Source organism: Rhinatrema bivittatum, chromosome 2 (genome assembly GCF_901001135.1).
Source record: "Rhinatrema bivittatum chromosome 2, aRhiBiv1.1, whole genome shotgun sequence".
In the NCBI taxonomy this organism is placed as follows: domain Eukaryota; kingdom Metazoa; phylum Chordata; class Amphibia; order Gymnophiona; family Rhinatrematidae; genus Rhinatrema; species Rhinatrema bivittatum.
In genome coordinates this window covers 60733931-60761012 of record NC_042616.1, presented here as the reverse complement: position 1 = coordinate 60761012, position 27082 = coordinate 60733931, and the positions used below count along the sequence as shown (strand labels likewise).

Sequence of the window (27082 nt, the reverse complement as noted above, 5' to 3'; positions counted from 1 at the left end):
ATTTTTCTTCTCTTCTCCAGATCATAAACCTCAGACAACTCCAAGAGGTTTTTGCACAATTCAGATTAATTCTAAGGTATGCATCCACATTCAATTTCATCATAGAAATTCTATGCTATATGTTAAGTTACAGCACTAAGACTAGGGGACACTCCAGGAAACTAGCATCTGGCAGATTTAAAACAAATTGTAGCAAATATTTTTCCATTCAGCGCACAATCCAGATACGGCTTTTGGAGTGGAGGAGACGGAAATATCTACAGCACCTGAAAAGTATAAAACAAATAAGTATGGAATCAATTGCCATAGGATGTGATAAAGGCAACTAATAAAATGGAGTTCAAAAGAGGATTGAACAAGTTCCTGAAGGAAAAGTCCATAGAAGCTATTAGCCAGGTAGACTTGGGAAAGTTAGTTCTTATTCCTGGGAATGTGATACAAGAAATAGATCGACTATTGGGCATCTGAGGGGTACTTGTGACCCAAACTGGCCACTGTTGGAAAAAGAATGCTGGGCTTGATGGTCCTTGAGCTGTTGACCCAGCATGGCACTTCTTATGTTGTTAAGCGAACTACTTGACAGCCTTGATACCCATATAGAGGTCCACATTCAGCTGCTGTATGACTTGGCAAGTTAGCCAAATAAATCTATCTGGCTAACTTAGATTATATAGTCAGCGGTGCGGATGAGCTGATGAATATAACCCCCCTATCCTAAAGTTAGCTGGATAAGTTTATCTGGCTTTAGGACAGGTCAATGGGATAACCCAACTTAATGATCCAAAGACAACGACAAACCTTTTCCGTCAGAAAAAAATCAGCAGAACCAGAAGTCACGAGCTGAGGCTCCAGGGAGGAAGACTAAGAACCAATGTCAGGAAGTATTTCTTCACAGAAAGGGTGGTGGATGCCTGGAATGCCCTTCCGGAGGAAGTGGTGAAGTCTAAAACTGTGAAGGACTTCAAAGGGGCGTGGGATAAACACTGTGGATCCATCAAGTCTAGAGGACGTGAATAAAGAGGAGGCAGCAAAACACTGCACGGAGCGGCAGTAGCCACAGAGGCATTCACAGAGCGGGATGCCAGTGGTTGGTGTTCCACCTTCATGGAGCGGAAGGATGGAGGGCTGCCATCTCCAAAAAAAACCCAGGGGTGGGTAAGAGTATGGGGCAGGGGTGTGGCCTGCTTGTTGCAGCAGCTGCTACCCCTAATTGAGCTGGATGTTCATTTGAAACATAGAAACATAGAAACATAGAAATGACGGCAGAAGAAGACCGAATGGCCCATCCAGTCTGCCCAGCAAGCCTCACACATTTTTTCTCTCATTCTTATCTGTTACTCTTAGCTCCTTGTTCTATTCCCCTTCCACCCCCACCATTAATGTAGAGAGCAGTGATGGAGCTGCATGCAAGTGAAATATCTAGCTTGATTAGTTAGGGGTAGTAGGGGCAGTAACTGCCGCGATAAGCAAGCTACACCCATGCTTATTTGTTTTACCTAGACTATGTTGTACAGCTCTTGTTGGGTTTTTTTTTTTTTTTTTTACTTCTCCCCTGCTGTAGAAGCAGAGAGCCATGCTGGATATGCATTGAAAGTGAAGTATCAGGCACATTTGGTTTGGGGTAGTAACCGCCGTAACAAGCCAGCTACTCCTCGCTTTGTGATTGCGAATCCTTTTTTTCTTCACCCCTGTTGTTGAAGCTATGCAGGACATGCGTGAAGCATCAGTTTTTTTGTTTTTGTTTTATTTTTCCCCCTGCCGTTGTTTGTTGTTTGTTTGTTTGTTAATTTTTTTTTCCCCTGCTGTTGAAGCAGAGAGCTATGCTGGAAATGCGTGATGTATCAGTCTTTCTCCCATGCCGATGCAGCAGAGAACCATGCTGGATATGCATGGAAAGTGAAGTATCAGGCACATTTGGTTTGGGGTAGTAACCGCCGTAACAAGCCAGCTACTCCCCGCGTTTTGAGTGCGAACCCTTTTTCTTCTCCCTTGCCGTTGTAGCAGAGAGCTCTGCTGGATGTGTGAAGTATCAGTTATTCTTCTCCCCTGTCATTGAAGCAGAGAGCTATGCTGTATATGCATTGAAAGTGAAGTATCAGGCATATTTGGTTTGGGGTAGTAACCGCCGTAACAAGCCAGCTACTCCCCTCTTTGTGAGTGCAAATCCTTTTTTCCATTACCTCTTGCTGTTGAAGCTTAGAGCGATGTAGGAGTCACAGTAAGCATGTGTATGTTTATTTAATAAGGGTATTGTGTCAATAGCCATCATTCTGGCGAGTCACCCACTCTTCATTGGCGGCCTCTTGACTTTATGGATCCGCAGTGTTTATCCCACGCCCCTTTGAAGTCTTTCACAGTTCTGGTCTTCACCACTTCCTCCGGAAGGGCATTCCAGGCATCAACCACCCTCTCCGTGAAGAAATACTTCCTGACATTGGTTCTGAATCTTCCTCCCTGGAGCCTCAAATCATGACCCCTGGTTCTGCTGATTATTTTCCTACGGAAGAGGTTTGTCGTTGTTTTTGGATCATTAAAACCTTTCAAGTATCTGAAAGTCTGTATCATATCACCTCTGCTCCTCCTCTCCTCCAGGGTGTACATATTTAGATTCTTCAATCTCTCCTCGTACGTCATCCTATGAAGATCCTCCACCTTCCTGGTCGCCCTTCTCTGTACCGCTTCCATCTTGTCTTTGTCTTTTTGTAGATACGGTCTCCAGAACTGAACACAGTACTCCAGGTGAGGCCTCACCAAGGACCTGTACAAGGGAATAATCACTTCCCTTTTCTTACTTGATATTCCTCTCTCTATGCAGCCCAGCATTCTTCTGGCTTTTGCTATCGCCTTGTCGCATTGTTTTGCTGTCTTCACATCATTAGACACTATCACCCCAAGGTCCCTCTCCTGCTCCGTGCACATCAGCCTTTCCCCCCCCATCGAGTACAGTTCATTCGGATTTCCACTCCCCATATGCATGACTTTGCACTTCTTGGCATTGAATCTCAGCTGCCATATCTTCGACCACTCTTCCAGTTTTCCTTAGATCCCGTCTCATTCTCTCCACTCCTTCCGGCGTGTCCACTCTGTTGCAGATCTTAGTGTCATCCGCAAAAAGACAAACCTTACCTTCTATCCCGTCCGCAATGTCGCTCACAAAGATATTGAACAGGACCGGTCCCAACACCGATCCTTGCGGCACACCACTTAAAACCGCTCTCTCTTCAGAGAAGGCTCCATTTACCATCACACATTGTTTTCTGTCCGTCAACCAATTTGCAATCCAGGTCACCACCTCGGCACTCACTCCCAAGCTTCTCGTTTTATTCACCAGTCTCCTGTGCGGAACCGTATCAAAAGCTTTGCTGAAATCCAAGTAGATGACATCTAGTGCTCTTCCTTGATCCAATTCCTTGGTTACCCAGTCAAAAAAGTCAATCAAATTTGTCTGACAGGATCTTCCCCTGGTGAATCCATGCTGCCTCTGGTCCATCAATTCTCCAGACTGTAGATAGTTCACTATTCTCTCTTTCAGCAGTGACTCCATTACTTTTCCCACCACCGAATGCAGATCCGGCGCTGCTCTCTACATTGGTGGTGGGGTGGTGGGCTGGAGGGTACTGGAAGCCAATAGTAACAGGTAGGAGAGAGAAAAAGGGAAAAAAAAAAGATAAAGTGCGTACCTTGCTGGGCAGACTGAATGGGTCGTTTGGTCTTCTTCTGCCGTCATTTCTATGTTTCTATGTAAGGCCAGATTCATTAAGGCTTTTCTCCCATTTTGTGTCTATGGGGAAAAAACCTTGGTGAATCAGGTACATAAGAACATAACATAAGAACATAAGGCTTGCCATATTAGGTCAGACAAAGGGTCCATCAGGCACAGTATCCTGTTTCCAACAAGCCAAGCCAGGTCACAAGTACCTAGTGTTAGGATTTCTTGAGTTAGTGGGCCCAAGATGAGAGGTGGTACTGCCCATGGGGAGGAGTCCCACTGGGCCTCACTGTCGGGAGGTGAGGTCTGAGGCAATAGGTGACACAGCCCAGGAAGTACAGAGAGATCAGGAGACTGAGGTGAAAGTACAATAGCCAGAATAGGTCCCCCTAGTGGTGTCGTGCAGAGCAGGCCCCGAGGAGCAGGGAATGCAAGGAAGGGTATGGAGGAGTGCTGAGAGAGTGACCCCAGGGGGCGGAGCCACAGAGAGAGTCAGCACGGGAGGAATGACATAGACTTACCCGAGGAGCAGGGAAGCCCCAGGGGTCTTCCCTGCTCCTCGGGTAAGTCCTCGACTGTACCCGCACTACCCTGAGAAGCGGGGGAGTGCGGGTACATTCTCTGAGGTAAAAGCAGTACGCTACCCCGAGAAGTGGGGAGCGAGGCATAGTGGGGAGCAAGGGAATGCAGGTACAGTCTCTGAGGTAAAAGCAGTATGCTACCCCGAGAAGTGGGGAGCGAGGCATAAGAATACTCAAGGCGCTACCCCGAGGAGCGGGAAAGTGTGGCACAGTCACTGAGGTACTTAAAGCGCTGCCTGAAGGGCGAGGAGCACTGCACTATCACAAACGTAAGGCAATGGCCCGAGGAGCGGGGTACACCTACGTTGAGTCTCCACGAAGTAGAGTAGTAAGGCAGTGGTCCGCAGAACGGGGTACACCAAAGTTGAATCTCCACGAGTAGAGTAGTTCCGGAAGCAACCCCGAGGAGCGGGGGAGCTGACAGGCAGTGTCTGAGGCACAGGGCCCTCCGAGGAGCAGATAGCCAGAGACAGGAACAAGGCCCCCGAGGAGCGGATACCCGAGAGTGTCTTACACTAGGAGAAGCAGGAACCAGGAACCAACGTCCAAGGAGAGATCAGCAGGATTCAGCAAGGAAGGAACTCGTTGCCAAGTCAATTAGAGCCAGGCCCCGGTGGTGCTTAAAAGGCCAGGGCTAGTGATGTCATCAAGATGTCATCATACACAAAAACATAAATAACGATAACAAATGTCTAAATACCATTTTCCAAAAACATATCCCACAGCGTAACACAAGATCAGCCAACAAAGCCCTGCTAGCAATCCCTTCCGTCACAACTGCTAACCTTACAACAGTTAGAGAAAGAGCAACTTCATTAGCTGGACCTCGCCTATGAAACTCATTACCTGAATACTTAAGGTTACAAAATGACAATAAACTATTCAAAAAACAACTCAAAACATGGCTATTTCAACAAACTTACAAAGATGGCATTGGTTAGCAAACCCCTTGCAAACAATTAAGAATTCTGATTCACAAAATCCTCCCTCCCAACCGAAGACACATCCACACACCTTCCAGATGCCCTGAATCCCCCAAACTATACATTTCAATATACACCCCCCCCCCCCCCCCAGAACCCCTATATTCTTCCAACTATACACTTGAAGATAAGAAACTATTTGCACTTAAAAAACTGACTAGAAAATGTTAACAATGTTAAACGTTATATTACTAGTTACCATGTTACTGTTAGTAAAGTTAAATGTTAACAAGCTATTTGTTAATGCACAATATTAATGTTATGACCTTTAATGTAAGAAGTTCTTATACCTGTAAACCAGAGTGAAGGCTTGTACCAAACCTCCGTATATAAAAACACACAAATAAAATAAATAAATAAACAAGAGGAGACGCCCCTGAGGTTCCCGCCCTGGTGTCCTTAAAGGAGGGCCATGTAGTGCACGTGCTTAGGAAGGCCCGGAGGAGACATGGCGGTCGGCGGCGTCCTTGCTGCTTTGGGGAGTCCTGGAACGAGGCAATGTGCGTCGGATGCAGCTAGCCACAGCCGCGAGTTTCCCCATGGGAAACGAAGTGAGTAATAGCTGTTGCAGCCGTCTGCGACCGACGGTCATAACACCTGGCAGGATCCCAAGGGGTAAATAGATTCCAAGCTGCTTATCCCAAGAATAAACTGGTTTTGTTCAACTCTCCCTTAATAATTGTTAATGGATTTTTCCTCCAGGAACTTGCCCAGACCTTTTTTAATTGCAGCTATTCCAACAGCTTTCACCACATCCTCTGGCTACAAATTCCAGAGCTTAATTAGGTTTTGAGTAAAAAAATATTTTCTCTTATTAGTTTTAAATATGGTATCCAGGTACTTAGTCAGATAACATATTTGGCTAACTGTGAATATTGGATTTAGCCAGATAACTTATCCAGCTAACTCAGCTTTTTCCAGTTACACTCCCAGTACACTCTGACTTATTTAGCCAGAATTTAGCTGGATAAGTGCCCAAATATACATTTATAGGATAACTTCTAAGCTATCCTGTTAATGAAAGTCACTTTTCCCAGTTTTTTTATTTAGTTTTGTAGATAATTTTAAGCCTCAGTCACATACAGGCCACAGGAGGTTGTAGCTTGTGTTGTATGTGTGCAGAAATCAAGAATAAGCCATAAAAATCTATGCTATTTCATGTGGCATTCTGCTAAAAAATGAGACAACACTTGTTTTTTCTGCTGTTCTTATAGTTTCTTTTTAAAACTACTATAAGTTTTAGGGAAATTGGGCTGATAATAAAAGCTAATTTTGTATATCCCTAATTATTTACAGATAGCTAATTCATTTTTGTCCCTTCTTTTGTAGAATTGCTTTCAGAAAATGAGGCTATAGAATAGAGAGTCCTATGTACTGAACATGATTACTAACTTTTATTGCAATGCTGATACATTAATGATCTCAGTGCAGTAAATAATGAGCATTCTTCCTTATTAGCCAACAAGAGCAAGAAGTAGAAGCCAGATTGCGGGAGAAGTATACCCTGATAGATAAAAAGGATCTTGAAACCATTGCTGCTGCTCAGAAGGTAAATATACAGGAGTAAGGCCTCCTCTTGTAGCTCCAGCATTACAGCTTTCAACATGAACAGAACAATCTCTTGATGGATCAACCATCGCCTTTCATAAACAGCAATTTGTATGACTGGGAGTACCACTTACTCATAAGCCTAACAGACGCATTCCAGCACCTCCTTGTAAATGTCAAGCTGACATTTTGGAAAAGCAACTGCAAAATTATTATTACTGTTGTGGTTGCATTTGTAGACCTGTTACTGTGGGACACTGAGGTAATTGAAATACATTTGTGAATTTTTACAGTAATTGCTTTGGAAATATCATGAAGTACTTTTTTGTCCCTAGTTTGCATGTGCTTTATTGTACATCAAGCATTGCAGCCTTCATTACTTTTCAGGGCTATTTGTTTTCTCTGTGTCATAATAATTCCTAATTAGTTTTTTTAAATCCTTGCTCTTTTCATATTGCCATTCCCAGGCGGGTCTGTTAGATGAAGAAGGACAGCTAGTAGGAGAGCTGGACGGACAAGGGTTTGGAGTAGGACTGGCTCCCCCTTCATCTAAACCCCTGACATCTACAATAAAGAAAACCAAAAGCAGAAAGAGCAAAGAGCGTAGCAGGTGAGCAATCTTGTGAGAGGTATTCCTGCCTTTTGCGCCCGCAAGGGTCACCTGGGGGAATTTTCAAGCCATGCAGTGGACTATTTATTATTAGTCATGCTCTTTATGACTTGACTTTATTTAGTATGATTAAAATCTAAAACTTTATTATTTTGGCATGAGCCACACCAGTATAAATATCTGTGTATCCCCTGTTAGGAGCACATACAATAAAAGAGTCCTGATGCTGAGGTGGGTTCTGTCCTGGCACCAAATCAGTGAATTGAAAAAGTAGAAGGGTAAAATGTTAGATTGGACTGGACTCAAAGGGATATGTTTTTCAAAAAGCCTGTGTAAATCCTGATTTACCTGAGAAAATAGCTTTCAGAAAATTATCCATCCCATCTATATAAGTGTGTGTGAGAGAGGTCATGTGTATGTTTACATGAATATGCATCAGAGGTTTTATGTGTTTGTGGCAGAGAGGGCAGAAAACTAGAGCACTGTGAGCATACTTTGCATATTGTGATGCAAAACAGTTATTCTTCTGTTGAGAAATTCTTCTTAGCATTCCCAGTTTCACTACTATATACTCATAGCACAGGAAACCAGAAATAAGTGTGCCTTTATTTGCACTTTCATTTTTAAATTATGTCAGTATTTTAGTATTTGGACATTTGGTCATACATATAAGCTATGCTTGCATGTTTCTCGTGTTAACACCAACTTAATATTAATCTGCAGGTGTTCTCATTAGATAAATGCAGAAAAGCTCTTCATAGTTTGTAAGCTGATATGTGATGCGAGTGTAGTACTAAAGGGGCCGCATCACTTGCTTTCTCTGAAATAGGATGTGCTGCCTCTTTTCTAGCTTTCACCCCTTCCTCCTATCTCTTTTTCTTTGCACAATGACTCCTTTAACACTTTTCTCTTATCATCCATGTTTTTGTCTTCTAAAATATCAGACTTAACAAACAACCCGCACACAGAGTAATTTTTTCTTTATGCTTCAAATATGTATCTTTCTTTTTTATCTTTTTTTATCTTTTTTATATTTTTTGCTTCTATGCCTCACACATGCCCAACCTAAGTGCAACTTAATAAGTACTGTTAAAAAAAATGTTTATATATTATTTTAAATATTTAATGGATGGATGGTGATGCTTCATACAATTACAAGAACACCAGACCTTGGTGTCTTGTTCAATTTTGTTATGTAATCATGAGCGCCACCATCCCTCACATAATTCTTTAATCCGTTCTTCAAAACTTATTTTTTCTTTTTGTTGTTTACTTAAAATCTTCTCATTATGTCTTTATATCTTGGGACATTAATGTGAAACACTAAATGAAAAACAAGAGATTAGGTCGCCAATTGCTCAAGATTTATTTATTTATTTATTTTTAATTTTTATATACCGACATTCTTGCATACAATGCAAATCAGGCCGGTTTACAGTGAAACTGAATAAGCAGGAAATATAATTCCTTAGTCTAATACATTGAACATCTAAAACGAAACAAATGTTAACAAAACAAAAACCTAAACAACTTTAATAAATGTTAATTAAAAAGAAAAACATAAATAAAATTATTTTAAAAGAAGCACAAAGGTTAGCACGAAGGGGAGCACAAAGGGGAGAGCCCCTTTGGAGCGCGACGCCCGGCGCGCAACGCCTGATGGACCAGCGTCATTTACCGGCTCTGACGCTAGCGTGGTGACGTCATCGGGGGCGGGTCTCATTCTTCCTGAGGACTCACAATCTTCTTAGTTTCATGGCGATTTTTCATTTTTTTTCAGTTTTTTCAACCAGGGATTGTCTCTCAGGGTACCCGATGTTGGTGGGTTGCCCCTCACCTTCATTGCCTGATGGATCTGCGTCGTTTACCGGCTCTGACGCTAGCGTGGTGACGTCATCGGGGGCGGGTCTCATTCTTCCTGAGGACTCACAATCTTCTTAGTTTCATGGCGATTTTTCAGTTTTTTCAGCCAGGGATTGTCTCTCAGGGTACCCGATGTTGGTGGGTTGCGCCTCACCTTCATTGCCTGATGGATCGGCGTCGTTTACCGGCTCTGATGCTAGCGTGGTGACGTCATCGGGGGCGGGTCTCATTCTTCCTGATGGGAAGTGTTACTTATCACGGGGCAAGTGCTGCTGCAAGATCTTTTTGAGGATTTTAAATGCAAGACGAGTGCAAGATAAGTAACACTCCCATCTTGAGCAATTGGTGACCTAATCTCTTGTTTTTCATTTAGTGTTTCACATTAATGTCCCAAGATATAAAGACATAATGAGAAGATTTTAAGTAAACAACAAAAAGAAAAAATAAGTTTTGAAGAACGGATTAAAGAATTATGTGGGAGATGGTGGCGCTCATGATTACATAACAAAATTGAACGAGACACCAAGGTCTGGTGTTCTTGTAATTGTATGAAGCATCACCATCCATCCATTAAATATTTAAAATAATATATTTAAAAAATTTTTTAACAGTACTTATTAAGTTGCACTTAGGTTGGGCATGTGTGAGGCACAGAAGCAAAAAAGATAAAAAAGATAGAAAAAGATAAAAAAAGAAAGATACATATTTGAAGCATAAAGAAAAAATTACTCTGTGTGCGGGTTGTTTGTTAAGTTTGATATATGAGTTACCCTCACGCTTTGTGGATAGATATTGTTTGATTCTAAAATATCAGAGCAGGCTTGCATTGATTATTAAAAAATCCACAAACTTCTCTTCCACTGTCTTGATTAAACAATAGGTAGATAATTTAAGTTAGTAAATGTTCAGCCGAGCCAGGTGTTTTATTTCTTTTTGGGTTATTTTTTCATGTGTTGTGGAGGAAGAAAACCCCACAAATATAATAGTGGTGCAACCAGGAAACTGCAGCTTTAATTCCTTGCATACACACTTGGAGGTAGATTTTAAATACTTGCGCGATCGCGTACTTTTGTTCGCGCACCAGGCGCGAACAAAGGTACGCTGGACTTTATAAGATATGCGCGTAGCCGCGCGAATCTTATAAAATCCGGGGTCGGCGCGCGCAAGGGGGTGCACATTTGTGCAACCTGCGCGCGCCAAGCCCAGCGCGAGCTGCTTGTTCCCTCCGAGGCCGCTCCGATTTCAGAGCGGCCTCGGAGGGAACTTTCCTTCACCCTCCCCCCACCTTCCCCTCCCTTCCCCTACCTAACCCACCCCCCCGGCCCTATCTAACCCCCCCTAACTTTGCGCGCGTCGGCCGGCGGCCCCGCTCCGTCCTCCGGTCCCGGGGGCTGGTCCGGAGGCCTCGACCACGCCCCCAGGCCGACGTCACACCCCCGAGCCCGCCCCCGAAATGCCGCGTCGTTTCGGGAACGCCCCGGACACGCCCCCTCCCACCCCTTTTTGGAAGCCCCGGGACTTACGTGCGTCCCGGGGCTTTACGCACGCCAGTGGCCTATGCAAAATAGGCGAGCCGGCGCGCGCAGGCCTTTTAAAATCCGCCCCTTGGTGTCCTAATCTGTCTTGGAATGGAGGAGTAGTCTAGTGGTTAGAGCAAAGGGCTATGAACCAGATATCATCCTTACCTAATGGGTATGTACAGATCAACAACCCAAAGCAGTGCAGGGGTGGGTCTAGTCTGTTGAAGTCTTCCTGGTCCCAAGCAACAGCAGACCTCATCACTGTCTGCTTGGTCAGTGGGGAATCTCCATCCTTCACACTTGTGTGACTCCTCCTCAGTTGTTACACAGCAGCCTCTATGAGCTTTACATAAAGGACTCTTTCTGGGATGCTACAGTGTTCTAGCAAGCTACAAGTAGATGACATCTTTTTTAAGCTATCATACCAAAAAAGCTTTTTTATTGAGTGCCTTTAAATGGAGTGAGTACACAAGTAAGGGGCCCTAAGTAATCTCTTATGGGGCAATTAGTGTCACTTCACCTAACACCACACAATAATTATATGTACATTATGAATTCTCTGGGCCTGGAACCTGCAGCTGTACATTTCCTCTCCCTAGAGATGAACAAGACCTAGTGCTTTATGTATTTTTCAAGTAGGCTTCTGACTAAAGAGTTATATATGTGATGACAGCATTCGGTGCTAGACCAGAGAGATGACCCATTGTTTGGTCAGAGATGATTGATCATTTGCATAGCTATACAACTGATTGGTCACCAACAGAGTGAAGACATTGCTACAACACCTCTAGCCAAGCATTTCTTCTGCTCTATCATTGGACAGCATATGGAGGTGAACACTAGCTAGATCAGTGATAGCTAACCTATGACACACGTGTCAGAGGTGACACATCGAGACGTTTTTGCTGACACGCGCAGCGTTTCGTGGACTATCGGGAAATTTTTTTGTTTTGATCGGCTGCGCCAACCCTTTAAAATTAGTTTTTTAGTATCCTCCCACCCTCCGGACCCCTCCACCCCCCCCCCCCCAATGCCCCCGGGCGCAGGGAGGGTTATGCGGCACAGCGACAGGCAGATAGGCAGGGCTGTGGTGAGGCTCACTTCACCATGGCCCGAAGAAAAAGATCGCATTTAAACGCGCTGATGCTCCTCCTCCTTCCTGCCTGTGCGGCCCCGGAAGTAAGCTAAAAAAACTAAAACCATGGTATTATCATATTTTCCTCTATCATTTGCTCCAACTCACATCATATTTAAGACTAAAAATATTCAAATTTTGCGACCGCAGCCTTCGGCTGATGTTGAGAGCATGGAGGTGCGGTCGCTAGTTCATGGGAGAGCATGAGCCCCTGGACCATGGCATGACTCAAGAAGGAGCCCCAAGGCACACCATGGGAGGTGAGAACAAGCAAGCACAGGCGGAGCAAGAACAAGGCAAAACTGGAACCAAGGCAAGGAACTTCAGAGCAGGAACAAGGCAGGATCAGCCCTCCACTGGACCTGCATGCACAAGTGTGACCCAGCAATGCATTGCTGGTCACAAGAGTAGCCCTCCGGCCACACGGTGGCCCTTTCGGACCCGCCGCTTGGGAACGACAAGTGCGTGAGACCAGACAGAGGCTGAGGGCAGGAACAAGACATGACAGGAACTAGGAAGACTCAGACAAAGATGCAGGTTACTCGTAAGACTTAGATGAAGACTTGGATACTCGGGAGGCTCAGACGAAGACTTGGATTCTCAGAAGACTCGGACAAGGATTCAGGTTACTCAGAAAGTCTCAGGCAAGGATTCAGGATACAGCCAAAAGTACTGGGTGAGAACTGCATCACAGCCACCCATGGCTGGTCGTGGACCATGCTGAACGCGAAGCAGATTCCAGGCAAGGAAGCGGAACTTGAGACTGGAACATGATGAAGATTCAGTAGAGGCCTGCACCGGGGTGCACCCTATACAGCCACCTGTGGCTGGTCATGGACCACGCTGAAGCTGAGCAGGTTCTGGCAGAGTCTTAGGCATGGACGGAAGCAGACACAGGGGACTCCAAAGACCAGGACATGATTCAAGACTCAGGATTCAAGACTCAGGATTCACAGAAACAAGGCATTAAAAACAGAAGTCTCTTGGAGGCTTGCGCTGCAGACGAGAAGAAGGCCTTGTACCACAAAGCGCTCTACACAGCCCCCCATGGACTGGTCATGTACCACGATGGTGGCACGCCAGGAAAAGTGGACGCAAGGAATCTGGGAACTGGTTTTAGAGGCGAAGACCAAGACATCAGGACCAGAACATCAGGAACACGGAACATCTGGACGTCTGGAACATCAGGACATGGAACATCAGGCTTTCAGGAATGGAACCATAGAACATCAGGATATCTGGAATATCAGGACATGGAACAGGCGACGAAGAAGCTCTGACGGAGAACAAGACCAGCAATATTAGGACAAGGAAACCAGGAACACGGAACGAAGAGCCATCTAGACAAGTGAAGACCACGGAGGACCTTGGCCCAAAGAGAACACAGACAACTGTGGATTCTGGATTTGAAGGCCCCGAGGAACAGGAACTGAGCCCTTTTATAGGGCTGAAGCAGGAAGTGGACTGAAACTGGCTTCCGGTGGGGACACAGGCTTTTCCCACCACTGGCCCTTTAAATCAGAAGACAAGGCATGCGCTGGTGCCTAGAGGAGGGCCCAGGGAGTGGAGCAGGACCATGGACAGTGGCGGCCTCCAGGCCGCGAAGAAAAGCAGGACCCAGCAGTGGCATTAGCCATGAAGGTGAAGACTTCCGGGTGGCGGCGTCTTCCGCGCCACAAGGGCAGTGGCAAGAGCGGCTCCCTGCCGCGAAGAACAGAAACAGGCAGGCGCTGGAAGCAGCCTCTAAGCCGCAGGCCAGCATCGGAATGGCAGCAGCTTCCCCTGCTGCGAAGAAGGAAGTCGGCAGGTGGCTCTCCTTGCCACGAAGAATGGTGGTGATGGCATCCGGGCCGCGGGGAGCGGCCTAGTGGTCGCAAGAAGGCAACGCTGGAGGTAAGAGACCTGCTCGTGGGATGAGCTCTGCGAGCAGGATCGTAACAGCACCCCCTCCTCAAAGCCCCCCCTTCAGCCTCTTCTCAATGTCTGAAGGTGAGAAGGCAAATCTTCTATACCAGCTGGGGAACTTGGGGGTCCAAACACAAGATCTTCAAGGCTTGGAAGGAGCTGAAGTGATGAGGCGAAGCATACTGAAGAAATGACAAACACACGAAAAAACTCAAAAAACATGACCCAGGTTGAACTAGAAGCCCAAAAGTGGAAATAGCATCTTAAGGAATGGTCCAGTTCAGTTTCTATTACATCACAACATCTTCTTCTTGGAAGCAAGAGCCAAATAGTGGGTTTAAGGCATCATATTGGAATCTTGAATACAAAATGATATACCAAGAAAGTGCTAATGAGCAGCACCATTTGTTTAGGAAAATGTTGGTATAAGAAGCGCCAGGTGGAGCAAGACAGTCCAAACATTGCTCAAGGGATAGAAAGCTGGTCTTGGGGCAATTTTATACTCCTTGAAGACAGATGGCACATGGAGTTGCGGAAGACAAGTGGAGAGATGAATTGTTCCATAAGGAGCTAGAAGGTCAACAGTATCAAATGCCCAGCTTTATACAAAGGACCATTTCTTAAAGAAGATCTCCAGAATAGTGGTAGAAGCCATCCCTTGGACTCAGATCAAATAAGCTGCTTTTTAAGACAAGGGATAAGGTTTCAGAAGGCAAGGCTTGGAGACAGTGGAGCATTCCAGCCATGTTTAAGGCAACGCTCTTTGATCTTCGGGATGATTGGTAAATGCAGTTGATAGCAGCAATCCTTACAGCGGCAACTTTTACTGGTGGAAAACAATTTGAAAGCTGGCCAGTTTTTGTCATCCATGAAGAGCAGTCCTAGATGGAGCAAGGGGTCCTTCCTGATGGAAACCTGAGCTGAAGGACAATGCAGGCTTTCTACACAAGCCTGATGATGGCCATCACAGACCTAGTATGGCAGCGGAGACAGCATCAGATGGACAGATAAAGAACAAGTTGGATTTCCCAATCCGGACTCTTAACAACTCAGAAGCTGTGCAAAGGATACCAGAAAGAAGGATGGCGGCCTGTGAGCTGTAATTAGTCCAATGACAAGCACCGAGATGAGGGAGGCATGGACTGAATTGGAATTGGTGGAATGAAGCCAGGTCTAGGGGCAGGCGTCTGCTGCAGGTCGTTCAAACCCAAGGACCTGGGGTTGCTGTAATTTAATTCAAGTAGGCATATACTCCTTGAAGCTTGATGATGCTCAGCGAAGAAGCAGAACTTGGTAACTGTGATGTGGAAACCTGGGCACAGGCGCCTCCTGCAGGTCGTGTGGAACACAGAATGGAACACCACATCTCTGCGGGACGAGCAGAGATGGTCTCTGGAACAAGTGCAGGCGCCACCTGCTGGTCAAAAGGAGTTCCAGGACTCGACTAGTTTGAAAAAATCTGGATGCAGGCACCTTCTGCGGGTTGTGATAATCCGGACGTACTCAAAAAGCGAAGCAAACACCAAAAAATAAAATTTTTTAACCAGCCAAAAGAGTCCTAGAAACTAGGAGCAAAACCTTTCTAGGCAAGGAGCAAGATTCAAAAAATGTCCAGGACTTGAGCCCGTCACAGGCACACGCTCACCAAGCTCATGACCTTCGGATCCTGTTGCGATTGCAAAGAAAGAAGTCGGCAGGTGGCTCTCCCTGCTGCGAAGAATGGCAGTGATGGCGGCTGGGCTGCAGGGAGTGGCCTAGCGGTCGCAACGGCAGCGCTGGAGGTAAGAGGCCTGCTCGCGGGATGAGCTCCACGAGCAGGATCCATCCAGTTTCAAAAGTAGTATGCAATTTGGGCATTCTCTTAGCTCTTGCTCTTACAATACGAGAACATATTAAATCCTTGACACAATCTTCATTTTTTAAGCTCCGATTACTAATCAACTTGAAGCCATTCTTTTATTTATTTATTTATTTGTTTATTGGTTTTATATACCGTCGTTCAGTATTCTATCACAACGGTTAACAAAGCATAAAACATTAAACAAAAACACATTATAGAGGCAAAATAAGATTATAAAACCAACACATAATACAAAGGAGATAAAATTGAAAATATCAGAAAAAAAACTTAAAATCAAATACAATGATTTAACCAAATAAAATTATTAATATAACTTAAGATAATTAAAAAGTAAAACAAATAAAATGAAACAAGGAAATAAAATTAGTCATAATAAAATCTCACTATTGTTAAAACTTTCCATGTCAATGCTTGCTTTTTAGTTTTTAAATCATCCCTATATCATTGGTGTTATTTCATTCCTGCTCTTGTTCCTGGTATGCTTTCATAAATAACGGCAGGGGAAATGCAGTTGAATTCAATAAGTCCCCACAGCATCAAATTTGTTTCAATATGCAAACTAAAATGAATATAAGCACAGTATCAATAAGCTTATGAACCCCGTTTAAAATCCCTCCCGATGCAGCCGTGTTTGGCGAAACACAGGTCCGTGTCAGGGGATCCTGCTTAAATTGTGCTTTTCCAAGCAACGGAGTTGCCACAAATTAAAATAAAAAGTGCATATTGAAACGAATTTGACGCTGTGGGGACTTATTGAATTCAACTGCATTTCCCCTGCCGTTGTTACTGAATACTTGAAGTGCAGTTTTTCGCTCCTGCATTTGTGTGATGCTTTCATAAACAGCCATGTCTTTAATTCTTTTTTAAAGGTTTTTATTCAATCCAGATGATTTTCGTTCAGTACTGCAATCATTGCTCTTCTCCAGCCTTCACTACTGTAATTCACTCTTTCTTGGTCTCCCGGGTTATATATTTCATCTGCTCCAAATCACTCAAAATTCAGCAGCAAGACTTCTTACTTGCCTTCCCCCCTGTGATCACATAACTCCGGTTTTAGAATCATTACATTTATCAAATTCAAAATAAATTGTCAGTTATCATTCACAATCTTCTTTATAACATAAAATCCCCTTGTTTGACAGCCATTTTGAAAATACACACCCGAACAACAATTTTGAAATCAGTGAGCCAAAATCTGCTTGATGTTCCCTCTCCTAGAGTAGCACACCTTGAAGAGACTAACTATTTATTTATTTATTTATTTATTTATTTATTTATTTAAAAGTATTTATATACCGTTTTTAAAAATAGAATTTTATCAAAACGGTTTACAAAAGAGGTAAAACCAACAAAATTAAAATAAATTGTAGAAAAAAAATACATAAAATGGTATAAAGCTGCCTAGGTAGCTCAATTAAACAAAAGTGCTTTTATCTTATAACAAAAAGGAAGTTTATGCCTTGAGGAAAAAGCAAAGGAGAAAGGAGAGGATGGACCAGAGGTACAACATATGAGGGGAAAAAGGTATCACTTAGGGGAGCAAGTTGGGATAAATCGAACTTAAATATCATGAAGATGTAGAAGGAATAAGTGGGGGGTGAGTAGTAGAAGTTGAATGAGTTGGTGGTATGTTAAAGGCAAGTTGAAATAGATATGTTTTGAGAAATTTTTCGAAATGAAGTGGATTCGATATTAGGTGGAGGGAGATTGGAAGAGAGTTCCAGAGTGAGGGTCCTGCTACAGATAATGCTCTTTTCCTAGTGATTTCTAGTCTTGCTTGTCGAGGTGATGGTATGTCAAGTAGGTTTTGTGTTAATGATCTTAAATGTCGAGCGGGTTTATAGATGCGAAGTATAGAGCAGAGCCAGGTGGATGAGGGATTGTGTATTAAGCTGTGGATTATGGTGAGTACTTTATATTTTATCCTAAATTTTATGGGTAGCCAGTGAAGGGATTGTAAAATAGGAGTAATGTGATCTCGAAGTGAAATACCAGATAAGATACGGGCTGTGCTGTTTTGAACCAATTGCAGAGGGTATAATGAAGAATCAGGTAAACCTAGATAGAGAGCATTACAGTAATCTAGACTGGAAAAAATTAGAGACTGAAGAACGGTTCTAAAGTCTTGGTGGAAAAGAAGAGGACGGAGACGTTTTAGGAGTTGAGTTTATAGAATGATTTTTTTTGTAAGAAAGGATATGTGTTGTTCATTGAGAGATCTGTATTTATAATGACTCCTAAATTTGTTGCGTAGTGTGTTATTGGGATTGATATGCCATTTGTTATCAAGTGAGGAGGAGGGCCGATAGAAGAATCTGAGATAGATGTTAGGTGGACAATTTCAGTTTTTGAAGGATTTAGCTTTAAACGATTATGGGAGAGCCAAGAATTGATGGTGGATAGATAAAATGAGACCATGGATAGAGTAGCTGACCAGGATGTTTTGTAGGGGACCAGAAATTGTATGTCATCAGCATAGATTTTGAATTGTAAATCAAGGGAAGAAAGAATATGGCATAGAGGAAGGAGATAAATATTAAACAGTATAGGAGATAGCGAAGAGCCTTGAGGAACACTAGATGGAATTGTGTAAGGAGTAGAGGAGTGTTGATTAATGTTAACTTGTTGAGGACGGTCAGTGAGGAAAGATGAGAACCAATTTAAAACTGTTCCTGTAATACCCTTAGATTTCAAGTTTGAGATGAGTATTTGATGATCAACCGTACCAAAAGCTGCTGAGATGTCTAAAAAGACTATAATGTAATCTGTGTAAGAATCAAAAGCACGGAATAAAGTATCAAAAGAGACTAGTAGTAGAGTTTCAGTGGAATGTCCTTTTCTGAATCCATGTTGATTTGTGTGAAGAATATTGTTTTCAGTTAGAAAATCGGAAAGTTGGCGAAGTACTGCAGACTCTATTAGTTTGGCTAATGAGGTGAGTGTGGCAATAGGTCTATAATTGTTAAGATCAGTTATGTCTTTTGTTTCTGTTTTCATGATGGGTAAAATGGAGGTTTTTTTCAGACTGTGCGGAAATCGACCTGTTTCTAAAGACTGGTTAACTAACAGACAAAGGAAAGAACAAGCATGTTGGCTGATGGCTAGAGAGCGAGCCTTTTCAATTGCAGGCCCTTTGTTTTGGAATACCCTCCCTACTGAGATCAAAATAATTAAAAGAACCCAAATTCTTAAAAAAGGTGTTAAAAATGTACCTATGTCAGAAAGCCTACTCAATTTGATCGCATGCTCATGACTTCATGTAGCCCTAAATTTGTGTTTTTGAGTTAATGTGATTTTATCTTGTTAGTTCATTTTTATTTCTTTGTTTCATGGATTTTAATCATTGTGTATGTTCTTTGTACCCCATCCTGAATGTAGGAAGGGCGGGTAACAAATGTTTTAAAATAAAATAAATAATTTTATTATTGTACATCACTATGGATATTTATTTGGCATGGTGACACATAAGTATAAATAAATAAATAAATAAAAATAAATACATTTCTTGTACCATTTGTAATTTTTTTGTAAACCCATTTATAAGGACATCTTATAAAATAAATCAGCAATTAAATATGATTGGTTAAGCAAATTAGAAAGAGAGATTCAGTTTATTAGCATTTTATCTTAATACGTTTCATAAAGAACCTGCATATTTCACTTTCATGCCTGTTTTAGTTTTTCTTATATTTTGTTGCTTATTTGTTTAAATGAAATAAATATTTAAAGGTAACATCCACTACTTTGTGGTGGTGCTGTTGATTACCTTTTTCACGAGCACAAAATAAGAGATGGGAGCATCTGAGCTCCACTGTTATATATGGCATATGGATAGCACATTAACCAGGGTATCTTTTTTCTCACAGTCCGCCTGGAAGAAAGGAAAGCTTCACAAGTCCTCCTGCCGGAAAAGAGCCAGTGTCTATTTCCCCATCAAAGTCTATTCAGATGGTGGCTTCCACAAAGGACCTGGAAATAAAGGACTCCTTAGGAAAGGATGTAGAGATAATAAGCATTGAGGCACACCGTTCAGAGTTAATGCTCAAGGAGGAAATCAGCCGTCCAGGGTAAATTATTTAAAGAAGATGTGTTTTCTGAAACCAAACACAGATTTATGCAATGTCTTACTTCCCAGGATCTGCATGCAAATCTGACAAATAACAATTGGCAAACAGGGGAATGAACTAGATATCTGCAGCAAAGTCAGAAGATCACGAGGGAGATAATCAACGCTATTTAGCCACATAAGTTAGGTCTTATCTGGCTAAGTAGAAGCGATCGAATATCCATCTAAATAGTGAGCCAGCTAAGTGGTGGGCAGGTGAGAACATTCTGGGGAAGAGCCAATTTAACCAGCTAAGTTATCCAGCTAACTTGGGTATTCAGAGTCAGCTGGATAATTTATCGGGCTAAGTCTGGTCGACCAATAAGACTGTCTTAAAGTTAGCCGGAAAACTTATCTGGCTAACTTTAAGATAGCTTGAACATATGGGCTAAGTTAGCCAGATAAGTTTTCCAGCCAACCAACCAAGCCACACAGTGGCTCAATATCTACCTCCACATTGTTAGACACTTAAGGGATACATATTCAAAAGCCAAATATTTAAAAGGCTTATCTGGCTAAATTCTGGATAAGTTGTTATCTGGCTAAATCCGGATAACAAATTATCTGGCTAAAATTTAGCCGAGTAAGTCGGGGGCATTCCTGGGGTGGGGGGTAGGTGTTCTGTGGAGGAGCGGTGTTAGCTGGTTAACTTAACTGGCTAACTCTAGATGCGCCAAAGGACGGGTCTAAAGTTAGCTGAATTCCACATCCAGCTAACTCTTAACTTATTTGGGAATATTCAGTGGCATGGTTGCACCGCTGAATACCCCAGTTAAGTTAGCCAGATATGTGTACCCGGATAACTTAACTAGCCACTCAGTGGTTGAATATTTACTCCTAAAGTTAGTACCGTAAGGGGATTGCCTTGGTCTGGTTAGATCTATGGCATACAGAGGACAAGTTTCAAAGCCTGAGTAAATAGGGATTTACTGAGGTAAACTGGCCTGGCTGAAAATTGCCTTTCTCAGTTCAGCTAAAAGTATGTGTGAGCTTCGACAGTGTGCATACTTTGAGTAGAGTTAAAAAGGGTCTTTCCCTTTGAAAATAACCTACTAAGTCTATACATACAAAAATCCATGCATATCTCACAACTAGTGGTCTAAGGCGCTGCACTTAAGTGTTTCTTCTTCTCTGTACTCAGTATTCTGGTCTCCTTTTGGAGTCGTGGGTTTGAATCCCACTTCTGACATTCTTATGTGGCGGTTACTACCCTGAACTAATTTAAGCCTGTTACTTCACTGGGAAATCATATCCAGCGCAGCTCACTGCTTCAATGACGGAAATGAAGAAAAGAGGATTTATATTCAGACAACAACAAAGGACTGAATTGCACAGTCTGGGTAAACAAATAAGTGTGGGAGTAGCTTGCTTATTGCAGCGGTTACAACCCCTAACAAATTAAGGCTGATACTTCACTTTGAATGCATATCCAGCGCAGCTCACTGCTTCAACAGCAGGGGGAATGAAGAAATAGGATTTACATCCAGCCAACATCTAACAAGGCATTGATCCGAGCAGTATAAGTATACAAACATCGGGGTAACTTGCTCGATATGACGGTTACTATCCTCAAACATTAAGTTTTATACTTCACTTTGATACAGCTCCAATACTGTTCTGTGCATCAATGGCGGGAATGGAAGGAAATTAGAATAAAAAAGCTACCAATAAGGGCCCTGAACTCAGCGGTCGGAGTAACAGATAAGTATGAGAAAATAAGTGTGAAAGCTTGCTGAGCAGACTGGATGGGCCTATTGGTCTTCTGCCATCATTTCTTTGTTTCTATGTTACTCAAACTTACCCTGTCAGTGGCCAGTGAGAAATGACTTGGTCTCAGATTAATTCCCTGTAGGACAGATGTCTCCTAGCTAAAACCGTTCTCACAGGACAAGCAGGATGGTAGTCCTCACATATGGGTGACATCATCAGGATGGAGCCCAATCACGGAACACTTTTGTCAAAGTTTCCAGAACTTTGACTGGCACCTACTGGGCATGCCCAGCATAGCACCAACCCTGCAGCCAGCAGGGGTCCCCTTTGAGTCTTCTTTTTTCCACGCAGCAGTAGCCACGCGGGTTAAGGAACTCTTCATATATTCCTGACAGGAATTTTTCCTCACGGAACTTCATGAATATTTTCAAAAACAATTTACCCCACAGGGGTCCCCTTATCGATATCTATGCTCCGCGGTCGAACAGTAAGTTTTTTACCTGCTTGAGGTCAATTCCCATCGAGTTTTTCCCTCGCGGCCTACCGGCCATCGACCGCACCGCTAACGGGGGCTAATGGTGCGCTCGGCCGAGCACACCATACTGAATTGGCCCGATAGTCAGTGAATTACAAGCCCCAGTACCTAATCCACTTTATACCAGATTTCTTCACAACAGGGTGGTGCTTCATACACATCCTAATTTCCTGCCTGTCGCAATTCCAGATTTCCACTTTAATCAGGTAATTGTCATTCCAATATTTTTTCCAAGGCTGCATCTCCATAAAGGTGAACAAATATTTCGTTCTTTATACTGTAGAAGAGTTGTCATCTTCTGCCTGGAATAGATTAAGACCCATAGTAAGTCCACTCAACTTTGTTTCTTTGAACTCGAATAGACCTTGTTTATCCAAATTGGATAGCAGATTGCATCTCCTTGTATTATGCCCTTGTGAGAGCACAGAGTTAAGCATGCCCTTCTAAGGCAAGACTAATCTTAGAAGGTATATCCTCATTGGTTGCTCACCTAAGGTCTACCTCTCATGAGCAGATTTGCAAGGCTGCAATTTGGAGTCCAGTTCTCTCATTCATATCATATTGTATGGACATGGCTTCCTTTCGGTTTATTAAGTTTGGACGTTCCATCCTCCACGATCTTTTTGAGGGGTAGAGCACAATTTCCTCTCTTGTGGGGCCTATAGTATGAATTTGGGTTGTCTACCTTGTTAAAAATTAAAGCCAAATTCAAAAGGTGTTTTCCTAACAAAAATATTCTTGCCTATTGGCTCTTGTTACAGGTAAAAAAATTTGCTTTACTTGTCCATACAAAATCTGTTCAGACCTGTTCTAGTTTTCAACCCAAGTACATGCTGCTACATGCTGCTTTAGCTCTAGCAGAGCTAGAAAACCAGGACTGAACTGAAATTTCACAATGATATGGGGTTAAGATGGCATTATAGCATAAGTTACACTTCATGATATGAAACTGGTGGGATGAAGGTACAAAGGAAATATGAAAAATACTACTTTAAAAGAATGGAATAATCCTTCAACAAAGGTGATGAAAACCAGTACTGAGACATAATTCAAGCATACTTGTAAAAGATATAGAGGACAGTGGTAGGAACAAGGTTGGGACCTTACTGTATTGCCAACAACCCAACTGTCACTCCTTTGAGAGCAGAGGCAAGGAGATAAGAATAAAATAAGGGGCAGACAAAGGAAGCATTTCCTAGAAACAACACTGGTACCAACAAGCTAAAATCAATCAGGTTCATGTTTACCAGTGTTGTTTCTAGGAAATGCTTCCTTTGTCTGATATTTGGGCAACAGTCCCACTAACAGAGAGATGCATCAATCCACAGTAGTACTCTAATGCTTTATATCACATATATCACGTGATATTGTGGTGATAGAGCACTATAAAGGCGATATCGCATGATATACGCAATATTTTGCATCTCCCTGTCCAGGTACCCTCCTCTATTACAATGACCTTCTTTGCGTATGATTTGCATGCATGAATAATGCAAATGCATACAAAGGCGGTCAAGCATAGGCAATCCTATACAAATATTTTATTGCAGCCTATCGAGAAGGTGGTCAGCCATGATAAAATAACTACATCATTTGGAAAAGTGGTAAATGTGAGGCAGGTGACCTGAGACTTGGGCTCCCACTCACATTTAAAGCAGCAGCAAATCCCCCCCCAAACAAAATTGCAGCAAAGAGGAAAGGTTGAGCCGGAGGTCAGTGCTGAACCCCGTCCCAACCCGGGGCCACCACTTGGGGCAGCCCAGATTCCCCCCAAAGTCTAAAAATAGAAAAGATGAGCCCACATGGCGACAGCCCCGGCCCTCCCCCCCCCCCCCCCAATCCATCAGTAAAAATAAAGTCCCACTCCTCCCACAGTCCCCAATCCAAATTTTAGAGTCCCAGTTCCTCTCACCTCCAGTCCTTCAATAAAAATGAGATGCAGGCCCCGGTCTCCCTTCCCATTCTCCCACCCCTCCTAGTCCTAATCTGAGTTCTGGGCCCTCTTCCCATATCCCCCCACTTCTCAAGTGGGTCCTGGCCTGCCCCTTTATTTATTTATTTATTTATTTAAGTTTTTTATATACCAACATTCAAGACGGTGGTCCCATCATGCTGGTTCACAAGAAACAGGGGTGAAATTATAATAAACTTTACCATTTAAACAATAGTGCAGAAAAGCAGTTACATATAACAAGGAAAACAATAACTTGGAATGAGAGAGGAAATGAAGATCAGATAGTTATATACAAGTATAAATAACATTGTGAAAGGTGGCTATTAACGCTAATGCTAGCGGAGCTTGTTGCATGAAGGGAGTTAGATGGAGTTGGATGGAGTTAGATGGAGTTGGAGTTAGGGAAGGCCTGTGTGAACAGCCACGTTTTGAGTCTTTTCTTGAATGTTGAAATGTTGGGTTCCATTCTAAGATCGGGGGGAATGGAGTTCCATAATGTTGGACCGGCTGTGGAGAATGCCCGATCTCTAAGCGTGATGTGTCTGGTAGTCTTGGCTGGAGGTACTTGAAGTGATCCTTTGTAAGCATCTCTTGTCGGTCTTGTGGAATGGTGTAATCGGAGAGGAATATGGAGATCGATTGGGGCTAATTGATGGATGTTTTTGAAAATGGTGAGAATGGCCTTGTAGATTATTCTGAAGTGGATGGGCAGCCAATGGAGGTCCATCAAGATGGGTGTTATGTGTTCTCTTCTCCTGGTGTTGGTGAGTATACGGGCTGAGGCATTTTGTACCATTTGTAATGGTTTGGTATGTGATGAAGGGAGACCAAGCATGATGGTGTTACAATAGTCCAGCTTTGCGAAAATGATTGATTGTAGGATCGTTCTGAAGTCATGTGTGTGGAAGAGAGGTCGTATTCTTTTCAGCACTTGGAGCTTATAAAAGCAGTCTCTGGTGGTTTTGTTGATGTTGGCTTTCAGGTTTAGGTGATTGTCAATTTGAACTCCAAGATCTCTCACTTGTGTAGTGCTTGGTACGATAGGATGAGTGTATGTGATGGAACTGTTTTCAGGAGTGATGAGTAGAAGTTCCGTTTTTGATGAATTTATTATCAGGTTGAGACTTGTAAGCAGTTGTTTGATATTTTGGAGGCAGGATTCCCAGTACAACAGTGTTTTTGCGAGCGATTCTTCGATGGGGATCAGTACCTGAATATCGTCGGCGTATAGAAAATGTTTGAGATTGAGGTCAGTGAGAAGTTTACATAAGGGTAACAGATAAATGTTAAACAAGGTAGGAGACAGGGATGAACCCTGAGGGACTCCTACTGCTGCGGGGTGTAGAGAGGATTCTTTATTATGAATTTTGACCTTATAACCTCTATTGCTGAGGAAGGTTCTGAACCATGATAGGGCAGTGCCTGAGATACCTATGGCTGATAATTGGTTGATGAGAAGGGAGTGATTGACCGTATCAAATGCAGACGAGAGGTCAAGTAGTATCAGAAGGAAGGCTTGTCCTTTGTCTAAGCCTAGGATGATGTAGTCAGTCATAGAGATGAGGAGGGCTTCCGTGCTTAAGGTTTTACGGAATCCGTATTGTGATGGAAATAGAAGGTTGTTGTCTTCAATGTGGTTTGAGAGTCGTGAATTTACCAATTTTTCCATTATCTTGGCTATGAATGGGAGGTTAGCTATCGGTCTGAAATTTTTAGGATCGTTTGGGTCGAGATTTGGTTTTTTGAGAAGGGGTTTGAGTGAGGCAAGTTTGAGGTTGTCCGGGTAGAGTCCTTGTGTGAGGGAGCAATTTATGATGTCTGCCAGGGTTTTGGAGATAGATTCTGGAATTGCTAGTAGTAGTTTGGCTGGGATGTGATCCGAAGGATGAGAGGATGGTTTCATTTTCCTTAGGATTCCTTGGATCTCAGCGGATGAAGTTGTGTCGAGTTCTTCTAAACGAGTGTAGTTGATTGAGGGTTGAGGAGTGGTTAGTGGAACAGTGGGGTTCGTGGGGAGCTGCGATAGGAGAGTGTTGATTTTATTGTTGAAGAAAAGAGCTAGTTCTTCTGCTTTTGATTGAGCTTGGTCATGTGAGATCTCAGGTTGTTTAACTTGTGTGAGGTTGGCTACATAGCTGAAGAGGGCTTTGGCATCGAAAACAAGGTCGTGTATCTTTGAGGCGTAGTAGTCCCTCTTGGATCTTAGGGTGCTTGATTTGTATTGATGCAGAGATGCTTTGTAGATTGAAAGGGTGTTGGTTCCTGGGTTTTTGCGCCATTTAGCCTCGTTTTGTCTTAGTTGGAGTTTGAGCTTTCTTAATTCTGCTGAGAACCATGGCTGTCTTTTGGAGGAATTCTGGTGTGGTTTTTTTGTAATAAGAGGGCATAGTTTGTTGGCTATAGTTTCGGTGATTGTGTTCCATGATCGAAGTGCTGCGTTCGGATCTGTCAGGTCCAGTTGGTGGAGTAGTGGAGATAGGTGATTATTAAGGTCTTCTGGGGAGCAGGTTTTCCTGTAATTGAAGGAGGGCAAAGGAATGTAAGCCGGGTTGGTATCTTTTATAGAGAATGAAGTAGTTATGAGATAGTAATCTGACCACGGGACCTTTGTGCAATTAGGTATAGATATTGTCTTGATTGCAGTGTTAACGAAGATCAAGTCTAACGTGTGGCCGGCTTTGTGGGTAGGTTTATTAACTATTTGAGTGAAGCCTAGCGCTGTGAGAGCTGTGAGGAGGGTTTCACAGTTAGGTGATGGGGTAGGGTTATCAACGTGCATGTTGAAATCCCCTAGAATGATGGCTGGTGAGTCAAAGTTGATGAGGGAAGAGGTTAGTTCAACCAGTGGAGAGGCATCTGATTCCAAGAGTCCTGGGGGAGCATATACGAGGAGGATTTGAAGCTTGTCTGAGGTGAAGAAGCCGAATTCAAGTTTTGAGTTGGAATTGGATTGCTGTAGCGAGAATCTGAGGTCCTTTTTAGTTGCTAAGAGAATGCCTCCTCCCTTTTTTTTATGACGAGGTAGCGAGAAGAAGTCGTACGCCTCTGTAGGTAGTTGATTAA

At 43.1% G+C, this 27082-nt stretch overlaps 1 protein-coding gene across 5 annotated transcripts in view; it reads left to right on the top strand.

The window, feature by feature from the left end:
• The window catches only part of KIF9 (kinesin family member 9), a 252053-nt gene that overhangs the window by 167315 nt on the left and 57656 nt on the right, over window positions 1-27082 (top strand). For all 5 annotated transcript variants that reach the window (XM_029588252.1, XM_029588254.1, XM_029588251.1 and 2 more), the window contains exons 13-16: window positions 21-76; window positions 6732-6822; window positions 7289-7431; window positions 19582-19782. In XM_029588252.1, the coding sequence (XP_029444112.1) occupies window positions 21-76; window positions 6732-6822; window positions 7289-7431; window positions 19582-19782 (491 nt within the window). The remainder of the gene's footprint in view (window positions 1-20; window positions 77-6731; window positions 6823-7288; window positions 7432-19581; window positions 19783-27082) is intronic.